Source organism: Agelaius phoeniceus, chromosome 9 (assembly GCF_051311805.1).
Source record: "Agelaius phoeniceus isolate bAgePho1 chromosome 9, bAgePho1.hap1, whole genome shotgun sequence".
Taxonomy (NCBI): domain Eukaryota; kingdom Metazoa; phylum Chordata; class Aves; order Passeriformes; family Icteridae; genus Agelaius; species Agelaius phoeniceus.
This window is the reverse complement of record NC_135273.1, coordinates 29,990,803-30,002,083: the sequence shown is the minus strand read 5'-3', so window position 1 is coordinate 30,002,083 and position 11,281 is coordinate 29,990,803. Positions and strand designations below refer to the sequence as shown.

General features: G+C 45.5%; 1 protein-coding gene across 2 annotated transcripts in view; it reads left to right on the top strand.

The window, feature by feature from the left end:
* Positions 1-8,010: 8,010 nt before the first annotated feature.
* JMJD1C (jumonji domain containing 1C) overlaps positions 8,011-11,281 on the top strand; it is a 159,653-nt gene continuing 156,382 nt past the window's right edge. The window contains exon 1 of one of the 2 annotated variants that reach the window (XM_077183395.1): positions 8,011-8,359. In XM_077183395.1, coding sequence (XP_077039510.1) covers positions 8,219-8,359 — 141 coding nt within the window. In that variant the 5' untranslated portion in view covers positions 8,011-8,218. The remainder of the gene's footprint in view (positions 8,360-11,281) is intronic. The other variant, XM_077183397.1, reaches the window with a different exon arrangement.

The window sequence follows — 11,281 nt, the reverse complement described above, 5'->3', positions numbered from 1 at the left end:
ATACTTGGTACTAATCAGGGTGTTATTTATAAAAATAGCTGGAATTTATATAAAATAAAGAGCTACCATTTATACAAATGGTTGCTGAAATCTTTTTTCAAAGACAAAATAGAGGAGCTGCCTTTTCACAGTGGTGCCCAGGGAAAGGGCAAGAGGCAATGAGCACAGGCTGAAATACAGGAAATTCCATTTGAACTTAAGAAAATACTTTTTCCACTATGATAGATTGCACAGAGAGACTCAAGTCTCCAGCCTCAAAGAAATATTTAAAGCTTGGCTGGACATGGCCCCAAGGAGCCTGCTGTAGGTGGCCCTGCTCTGAGCAGGGAGGGGTCAGAGCAGACAATGTCCAGAGGTCCCTTCCAGCCTCAGCTAGTTCATGACTCCAGGACAACCTTCTCATTCAATTAAATGACACAGCAACAGCCAAACCCAATCTACTGCTCTTAAATCCAAGCAGACATGCAAGTCCCTTCTCATCTCCATGCTCATGTAGGTTTGTGCCTTTTCACATTGTCATTATAAGATGTGATATTTCATTACAGTCCTGGCAGTAAGGGCAGACTTAAATCAATTGCCTTTATAGGGTCAGTGTTGAATGTCACCTGAACAAATGTGACAGACAGACCCTGGAACACTTCTAATGAGTACAGGAAATTAATCAAAGGAGTTACTGGCTGAGTAGAAAATTTCTGATAGTTTTAATTGGGATAACAGTGCCAGGAAAAATACAAAAGTACCAGTTTTGATCAGCACAGAATCAGTAACATAATTTGTTTACACCCTGTGCCAGACAACACTATGAAATATAAAGACCTAACCCTTACCAAAGAGATAAATATTGTTAAATAATAGCTATTACTGAATTGCAGAACACAGCTGATACTAATTTGTTTTCCTTTCCTGATACATAAACTCAACAAGACAGGCAGCTGGAATACAGGAAAGAAACCTGTGTGTCACTTGTGAGCCAATTGGCAGACAATTTGCTGGCAGGAAGAAAGAACAAGCATGGCATAAAAATATTCATCAGGCAAATTCGTTAAAGAGTGCTTACCATGTGATATGCACTGTTACTGTTTTACACAAAACTAGCAAACAATTATACTTGGTGAGATAGAGATACAGGGAGAACACTGCAATTGCATTAAGAAAATGCAAAGGAATTTGGATAGCAGAGTAGTAAATAAGGCTGAGAAAAGATGTTATAGAAATTTCAAAAAGAAAAAGTAACTAGGTTTTTTCTTAAGCCATTAAGAGCTTGTTTTCCTACCTCAGTTTCAGAAAGGCCCAACCATCTTCCTGTCAATATTTTTTCTTCTCCAGACAAGCATCAGGAACACTGTCATTTTCCCCATCTAGTACACTTTAATGGTAGCTGAAATCAGCTGTTTCTTACCTCAACTTTGGGCTTTTCTAAAGCCCAGAGTCTCCCATTTATTTTTTATTGTGCATATTGTAGAGTAGCATTATAAACCATTTCCTTACCATAACCATCCCCTGTTTTAGTTAAGTCAGGATAATGAATACCAACATCTAAGTAAATTCAGTCCAAAGCTGCTGTTAACAGGAGCCCCTGCTTTTGAAGAGGGTACCACCCCAACACAAATCATAGAGAAGCTAGAGGTTCAGAAGAAAGCCTCCTGCACTGCAGCACCAGTACAGCTCTTAATAGTTTGTTTAAAAAATACCTTGTAAGCTTTAAAATAAGCATTAAGATGATTATGTACAGAATAGTAATAAGATTATAGAAGTTCTGTTCCAAGTACTTCAGTGCAGTATGTGTGGGGTGCTGTAGAGACCTTTAACAACTCAGGAGGCAGAAAACTCTAGCCAGATATAGTTGTACATTTTCCCTCCTTTTATCTTCACTACACAATATCCTAGTGATCTCTGGTGAAGATAAGAACTCAACCCACCTCCCAGTTAATTCAAAGAAGATCTGTAAGTTTACTTCAGTGTTGAATATATCCTGCTCTTTTTATCAGTAACAGTAGCTACTCACAAAACACTTAAACTCATGATCTACTTAAACACCTTTCATCCAAGAGAGATATTCCTCTACAATAGTCTGGGAAACTTTAGTATATCTTAAAACTGAGATAGAAGTCTGATATAAAAGCAATAACTGCCTTAACATAGCTGTTTATAATTTCAGAGATGTTCTTTTTAGTGTTACCCATCTGCTAACCTTCAAAAGCCACTGATTGTAAAAACACAGAAATAGCAACAAGCAAGCACTTAACATGAGGTAAAAATATACAAACATAATCCACAAAGCTGCTGCCCCAGGAGCCCATGTTAGAGAAGCCTACACTTCCACACACTCACCTATCTTTCCAGTTAACAATGCCCCAGCAGGGGAAAAAGCCTTCCTGACTGACCTTTATACAGCTTAGTTGTGAGTGGGGACCAACCACCACTGGAAGCAAAGGTTCATGGGAAGGTGATTAATTAATTTAAAGGGTGATTGGGTTCAGGTTGTCTGTGTGAGTGATTGGCCAGAGAAAGGAGTGTTGCCGCTAGGAGCAGCCTAAGGTAAGTCAAGCCATTTCAGCAGTGAAGTTGTTTCAGGTAAGCCAGGCCTTTTCAGTGCTGAGGCTGCTCAGGCTCTGAGTGAGCTCAACCTCTTCTGGTGTGTTGTTCTGTAGGTGGATCCCCTCAACTAAGTAAAAAGCTGTTAGCAGTTCTTGTTCTGTCGTGTGGGTATTACAGTGTATGTTAGGGGAGAGCTGTTACGGGCTGACTGATATGTCTAAAGCTCAGTCTGATTCTTGGGAAGTACCAAGCCTCAAGCTGGCATCAGCAGCAAAGTGAAAAGCATGAAAGAAACTTGAGCAGAAATCTAACATTGCTAGAATGGCCACAGAAATGTTACACTACTGCTGCTGTGCATCATCCTTGCTGTTAATGCTTGCACCTGGGTTGAGTGACCAGTAGAAATGGCATCTTCCATCTGTGCCTTGAAGAAACTCAGAGTATTTTCCTCCAAACAAATTCGAAGTTGTTTTAGGTGGAGGCATTATCTGATAAGGCCAAACCAGGGGCATGCAGTTTCACCTTAGGAATTAAATCCTTAAGTATTCAAGGAAAGGTGGAGACTGAGAGCATTGTTATCTCTATTCCCCCACCCTCTGCATTTTACCTCTACAGGATGTAAACCCATCAGCAGGGGGAGGGACTGTTTGTCCTACACCAAGGTGTAGTGCTGGTCTAATGGTGATTTACCCTCAGGCTGCGTTTAAAAAGCGCTTGAAGGTGCTGCCGTCCCCAGCAGGAGGGAGTCGGCCAACCCCGGGGCAGGGTCAAGGGGTGAGCACATCCCAGCAGCTCCAGGTCTGAGCTGAACCCATCCCTGCAACCTCATCGGGCTGAGCCGGCCGAGTGTGTATTTAAAGCAGATGTGGGGTACCCAGGAGTTCTGTTTGTTGACTCAAGTGTAAGGCAGTGGTTAAGGATGGCAGGAAATGGGGGGCAGGGGTTGTATAGGGATAGGTTGATGTCTTAAGATGTTAGCAAACTTCTGAGAAAGAAAATGTATTGAAGGCTGTGTTTATTCAAGTTGTTCAACCTTTTTTTTTGGTGCCATCTCATTAGCTGGAACAGAAGGAAATGCTGGGATTGGAATATGTTGTGTTCATCTGTTCTGGGCTATAAATTGACTGTGAAACATCACATGGAGGCTCAGTAGTGCTCCTTGCTGTTGTCAGCGTTGATGGAGTGGCACCCTGTGAAAGACAATGTTTTCTTTTGCAGATATGGTTGGAGTGATTCACAAATGCAGTTAACTTAAATCTTCTCCTTTGTGTGCTGTAGCAACAGCCAGGATGGTATTAAAGGAGTCCTGAGGATGAAACCTGGACACAGTGAGGTGCTCTATTCCCATGCAGTGTAAATATAGCAGTAAATTTGCGGCTTTTTTACAACTGTGAAAGCCAAGATATACGAAAATATTAGGAGTGGTCAGTGGGCAGACCCAGATGGAGAGTGACTGTAGACAGCTGGAGATGCAGGAGATCACCATTCAGGATGTTAATGGTAGAGCTGGGGAGGTAATGCCACAAACCACAACCTTTACTCTCTTACACTTTCCTACCTCCAGTGTTCAGTGCAGCCTTTGCATCTGCATTAAATAGTTGTCTTTAAAGAATCTCACTTTCTCACTGATTCTATGTCCCATTCAGTGTTCAAGGACTTCCTCACAACTCAAATAATTGTGCTTTCGAGGAGGATGTGTTAAGAAAAGCCCATGGACTCTGTAGAAGATAAGACACTTGGAAATGAAAAGTTAGCTTTATATCAGAAATAACTGATGTTTGATGAAGAATTTGTTTTCTCTTGGCTATGAATTTTGAAGTTACAAAACTCTTTAACCAGCTTGTTAAATCTAGATTCTTAATTTTCTGCTGCTGAACACTGGAAAACATTACATGTGGCTTTCCAAATTTCCAAGGAATTATGAATTCAGAAGAAACTGGTGGTCCTAAGGGAAGGTAAGATAGATCTAGAAGTATACAGTACATATTTTAGAAAGGATTAGTTCAGTATTAATTCTGCTTAAGAGTTGTGACACTGACAAGTAATTTTGTCTTTTTCTCTCGATTTTCCTTCCTGTAAAATGGAAATAATAATTTCTAAATATGGCATTTATCTGTATGGAGAAGGTGCAATTACTACTAGTACAGGCTGTGCTGCATTTCAATCAAGAAGTTAGAGAAAGCTCTCAGTAAATATCTTGATTTTGCACCTAACCAATGTGTATACTTTCAGGGAGTAAGCGGTGAGCTTGTCCACACTCAATTTCCCAAGAGAAGCTCTCCTTCCCTGGGGCTCAGCCTAGAGCACTTTTGGGTTTTTTTTGGTTTTTTTTGTTTTTTTTTGTTTTTTTTTGTTTTTTTTTTTGGTTTTGGTTTTTTTGTTTTTTTTTTGTTTTTTTTTGTTTTTTTTTGGTTTTTTTTGTGGACTTCTTACCAGCCTGAAGGTGTCAGCTCTATTTTGTTGTTGCCTGTGGGCATCTGGCTCTGGGTGTTCCTCTTGAGCTCCAGCAGGATGATTCCTCTGGTCTTTTCAGAGTCATCCACAAGAAGAGGCTTCCTTATGCCACTTTTTTCAGAAGATACATCAATTCATAACATCCCTAATCCTTTAAATCCTGTGAATTATGATCCTTTGACTTTTCAGTTCAGAAATTCCTTAATATTTATCAAACAAATAAGGGAGGTGTTGCTTTGAAAGGGGAGTTAATGTATTGGTTTGATGTTTGCAAAGGCTTCTGAAAAAGGAAGAAATCCTACTGGAGTGTGGTAGGGCACAGAGTGTTTAAAAAGTCAATGTCTAAGCTATTTTCAGGCCTTGGCCCACAGCACCATGACTTTGTTTTGTTGAAGACAGAGGTTCTGAGTTGATTTATAGTTGATTTACTCATATCCTGAGCATTTAGTGCTCTCCCAATTTCTTCACAGGGAAACAAGGACAGAAGGAAGCAGCAAAGAAGAAATGGATAAGCGAAGAGAGACAAAGAAAGTAAGTTGCTGGAGGTGGAAAATGTTCAGCAACCTGTGGGTCTCATAGGCTGTTCCACCTGAACATAGTAATTTTGACCTTCCTAAAGTACCTATGGGTTAAAAAAGCTGCTCCGAGCGGATTAAGTGAAAGGTAGAAGAGCTGAGGTGTGGCTTGCTGGGGAGTGAAGCTGCCCTGCAGTATGTCAAGGCTTTCCCTGGTCCATCTCAGTGGTGTTGTGGGGAACAGGGTAAAGCCCTGCCCATCTCACCTGGCATCTGGGAAATGAGAGCTAACCATGGCAATTGCCACCTGAATGTCCATGTTACTTGATCTTACTGATACTTTCAGGTGATTAACAAATATAAAATGGTTCTGCATTGAACAATAGCCTTCTGTGAGTTCTAATCTATAAAAAACCATATCTCCAAAAAACAATTCTAGTGTCAGTGCCTTGAAATGATTTTTTGGAACAAATTAAAAATATTTGATTCTTAACAGTTTGTTATTCTGTGATAAATTCACAAGTTCAGTCTATTAGAATCATGTAAATTGGCATTTTGGGGTATATTTTATGTTTTATTGCACATTAATGTCATTTAATTGTAGAGTTCAATAATATCTCAAATTACTCTTTGATTAAACAAGAGGGAATGAATACAAGTATTTTGATATGATTAATATTTATTTAGTCAGTTTTGTAACTTCTCCTTATTCCCTTTATGGATAACTGCCCAGTACTTATATAATTTTTGTTCTTTCTGCAAGACTGCAGTACACTTTTGTTGGTTGTAGCATTACCTTGGAACATGAATCAAGATCTCATTTAGCTCAAATGCACTATGGTTGTGCTTCTGCAGCTTCCAAAGTGCACAGCTCCATCCATTCTAGCCTGGGATGCCATAGGTTCCAGTATGAATGTTATGTGTTGTAAATTATTCTAATCCTGTGAACAAACTTGTCATGGTGAATGATGAATTAATTTCTTTTTTCATTTGTTTTCTGTTAATTAACTTCTCTTGTACCAGAAGTTATTTGTTCCACTAAAATATACAGGAATGTGAGAAGTTGGCAATCTTGATTTATGGCTTTCACCTCATAATCTATTTTTCAAAAATGCACTATTCAAATTTGCTTTTAGTGCTAGATGTGAGATCATTAACCTGCTCTCTTGAGGGCAAGCATACCAGTAAAGGCAGGCAGAAGTTCAGGAAAGCTACACCTCCAGATAACGTGAAGGAAAAACTCTTCCAATGCAAACATGGCATTACCACAGAATGGCTACAGGAGCCATGGAAAGAACAACAACCCCACAACCACTGCTCCAGAACGTGGCTGCACGGCTCCTCAGGGGCTGCAGCCCAAGGTCTCAGTGCCTTCTGAGTCTGTGAGCTGACTTCTTGGATGTGCACTGATTGCTGGCATCCAACAGAACTCAACGGTGTCTTCTAGAGCTGAAGTGTGCTGTCCCTAAAAGCCTCTGAGGGGTTAAACTGACATTACATTCCCTGGGAGTTCTGTAGGGAACTGCCCATTCCCTGCAGTAGGGAAAGGTGGATGGATTGGATGGGTGTCTTTGTTGAGCTCCCCAACAAACTGACTTCAGGGGAGAAGGTGCTGCAGGTGGCAGACCTGGTCCTGCCTCTCCCAAACCCTGCAGGGCTGGGACATCAGCATGCTGGTGCCTGGCTCTTGGGATGCCCTTGCCAGCCTGGGCTCTCACAGAATCACAGAATGGGTCAGGCTCGAAGGGACCACAGGGGAGCACTGGTCCAACCTCGCTGCTTGGCAAGGTTGTCCTAGGTGACATGGCACAGGGTTGTGTCTGGACAGGTCTAGAGCATCTCCAGCAAGGCAGGCTGCACCCTCTCTGGGCAATCTGTTCCAGTCTCATTAGCACAGTGATGAAGTTCTTTCTCTTCTTCTGGTGGAACTTCCAGTGCATCACAGCAACACCTTGCCTGTCGCTTCGTGTCCTATCGCCTGGTGCCACCGGGGAGAGCCTGATTCCACCTTCCTGGTACCCCGCCTTCGCACATTTATGTACATTAATGAGCTCTCGGAGTTGTCCGCCTTGAGCAGGGTGCGGGCGAGCCCGCGGAGGACGGACAGCGCTTCTTCCACCGAGGGAAGTACCCCGGAGAGGCCGTGCTGCCGCCGTGGCACCGGAGGCAGGGAGCGGGTACCCCGCCAGTGTCACATCACCGCGGGGCTGCTCTCGGGGGGCGCCGGGGCGGCAGGTGAGGGTCGTGCCGCCCCGGCCGGGGCTGGGCAGGGGGCGACGGGACGAGCCCCCGCGGGGTCTCGGTGCCACCCCAGCGGCCGCGGACTCTTTGCCGCGCTGCGGCCGCTAGCCCCGCGCTGCCTGGCGGAGGGAGACGTCGCGCGGCGTCGGTCTCCATGGCAGTGGGGCTGCGTGGGCGGAGTGGTCGGGGCCGCAGCGCGGCGGGCGGGCGCGCGCGGGAGAGAGGGAGGGAGGGAGGAGGTGAGGGAGGGAGGGAGGAGGTGAGGGAGGGCGCGCGCACCCCCGGCCCGCCCCCGCCCCTCGCTCGCTGTTTGTGTCGGGCTGTGGCGGCGGCGGCGCGGCCGAGGGGCTCCGACCCTCCCGCCGCTGCGAGCCCGAGAGCCCCGCGCCCGTCCCCGCCCCACGCCCGCCATGCGCGGCCCCTAGAGCAGCGGGCTCGGCGGCTGGTGCGGTGCCTGCGCGGCGGCGGCCATGGCGGTGGAGACGCGGCCGGAGCTGGTGGGGAAGCGGTTCCTGTGCCTCGGCGGCGAGGAACCGCCGGAGAGCGGGCGCTGGCGGGCTGGGGTCATCCGCGCCGTGTCCCAGCGGGACTCGCACAGCCCCGACCTGGCGGTAAGAGCCGCGGCTCGGGCCGGGCCGGGGGCTGCGGCGGGGGGCGGCGGGCCCGGCGTGACACGGCCCCGCTCCCGGCCGGGCACAGTGACGTGGAGCCGGGGGTCACGGCTGGCGCCAGGTGCGGATCCTCGCGGCGTGCGCGGCCGCTCCGTGCCCTGGCCCGCGGGGCGAGACGGCCGCTGCCCGGCCTGGCCAGCGGGGGACAATCGGGCTGCCCCCGGAGCAGCGGGGGAGAATGCGGCTGATCCAGGGGAATGCAGGAACTGCCGCCGCGTAGCACTGTCCGACTGGGTCCAGCGCGCTGGTGAACGTTGTTATTAAAAGAATGTCATTGTTTCCCTTCCTTTCATGCCCGCTGTCAGTGTTTTCCTAAGGGGTGTAGGAATGTGCGTGTAGGTTAGCGAAGGAGCCAGGATATGTGTGTGCTCTGTTGTGCTCAGACACACTCTCGCTGTGGGGGGGAAACACGGCCAGGATTTCCTTGGGTTGGTGTTCTGAATGCATAATCTGTAAAATGGAGTTTTATTGTGCTCCCCGGACTTCGGCGTTATATTGTTCGTGAATTCCGCAGTCACAGGAGTGCTGTGTTACCTCTGTGGTTGTCTCCTGCCATGTTTTTATGTCATTTGGTGTTTCTGAAAGCACATTTAAAAATATCACGACTATGTAAATGGGCATTACGTAGGCTGAAAAAAGGAATCACCGGACTGCGCTGGGCAATCCATATTGCTGCTGGCAAGGGGGAGGCGTTCGCAGCCCGACACTGATCGGGGTGGAATGTTGCCTTTTTTACAAACTCATCAGGCAAACAATTGCCTGGTATTAGAGATTATCGATTGCTTAGTTCGAAGTGTGAATCACAGAATTAAGAACTCTTGTTTTTGTTCATTCCAGACTTTAAGCTTTGTTTCAAAAACAGAAAGTGGACTTGAGATGCTACTTTTTTGCTGTATTCTGGGTTAGTTTTCTTGGTTGTTTGGTTGGTTTTGTTTGGTTTTTTTGGGGTTTTTTTTTTTTTTCTTTGCATGCTGTTCTGGATTTTTTCCCATTCTCCAGCTATAATTCACGGAGCCCTTGAATTCAATCTCCTAAGTTCATGCCCTTCTTTATGAAATGGTTTGTGTTTTCAGCCTTTGGCTATATGTGAGAATCGTCTAGAACACTATTTTTAGAAGCTATTTTGGATGTTACTCTTGCAGGGCAGTCTCTAGAATCTATATACAGTTATGGAAACACTGAGTAAGGTTTAAGGAGGTATTTACTAACATTTACAAGTCAGAGCCATAATTTGTAAACTCTAGGGGCAGAGCTGACATAAAGAGAGAAAGTCATTTAAGGGGCTCTGTCTGTTTTGTTAAATGCATGCTGCCGATTGTACAAACTTGTTCCTCTTGTTGACTTTGGTGTCTGTTTTTCTCTTCAGATGCTCTTTCTTTACAATTCTTGGTAATTTAAGGAAGAACAGTCACGTTTCAGCTGGTTTTTGAGGCAGGATGACTAAGGGTATGCTTATGTATTGTAGTGAAGCACCATTTGCATAGATCCAAAGTACCTGAGAAGCGGGATGGATGCTCCAGCATTTCAGCCTGGGTGCAGTGCAGTGCTAACGTGGCCATATTCCTTCTGGTGTTCAAGATAGCTGCACAGCACTGCATTATGCTATGTACATACACTCCCAGTCACCTACCAGCGCTGGAAGCCTGGGAAGGTCTTGAAAAGAATTTCTAGGTCTAAAGAGGTGCAGTAGTACTTAACTACTGGGACATCATTGCCCTCTTTAAAGTGCAGCATTTGGGGTTTGTGTTATATGTTCTCTGCCCCCACAGCACAAAGAAGTGGATAGAGGAAAACATGATAAGGTTTCTGTAAGCAACAGGTAGTTTCTGCAGGTTAGACTCTCTTTCTGCATTTATAATGAACATTAGCTTCTCGTTAGTCGATATTTGCTAATGTGATGATCCTCTTCCCCTGCCCCCAGCAAAGGACAAGGATGTTTTTCTGTTAGCCCTGTTCTATGTGTGCTATCCTAGCTGGAGTAACTACTGCTCTTATCCTTCCATGGCTTTTGTTTTGAGGTGGCCATTCCTGTAAATAGGTCCCAGACCCTTCTGCTCCCTGTCACTCGAGTGGAGCAGTAATTCTTGTTGACAGTTTCATTGCTGCCCACAGGGTGCAGTAGGAAAATGTTGAAATTGACTTTTGTCAATTTTGTGTTTTCCTGGTCCCACAAGAGTGGCATGTATGAATGAAAAATGCAGAAGCTGCCCTGAGCCACAGGACAGGAGGAGGGCAGCAGTGGGCATTTCAATGTGAATTGCAACTGGCTGGAACGGAGTTACCTCCTAATCCTGGCTTTGGAAGGAAGCGCTATTTGCATTGACTTTGTGTCTTTTCTTCCTGGGTAAGCGTGAACCCCCCAGTCAATTTGAACCAGTTTAAGAACAGGGAGATGTTTGAGAAAGACTGCCTTCCCCTAGTCTGTGAAAGTTGATATCTGAGAACCCTCTCCCCAAAAAGCCATAAAAGCAGGGAGGTCATGGCATTTGGTGTTCTCCTGGAAGTGAAGAGGCAATCTCCAGCTGGCCAGCCAGCGTGCACCCAGCCTGAGAGCAGCTGCAGCATATGCTGTCTGTCTTACCCCATTCAGACATAGGTGATGGAATGAGAAGGTGGGTTTGAGGGCATGACAAAGAGCTGAGCATTAATGGAAGTGTGAGAGCAAGCCTCAGTGTGTGCCTGTGGGAATAAATGGACAAATGGGGAGTTTTATGGGGTGCAGGAGCTCAAGGAGACATGGGCAAGTTTAGAGGCAACTCAGGTAATTAATGTTAAGTGGCCACAGGGCTTATAGGAGCAAATCCAGAGGAAACTGAGCTTCATTAGTTCTGCTGTAAACAGAACTACTCATTAAATCAGGAA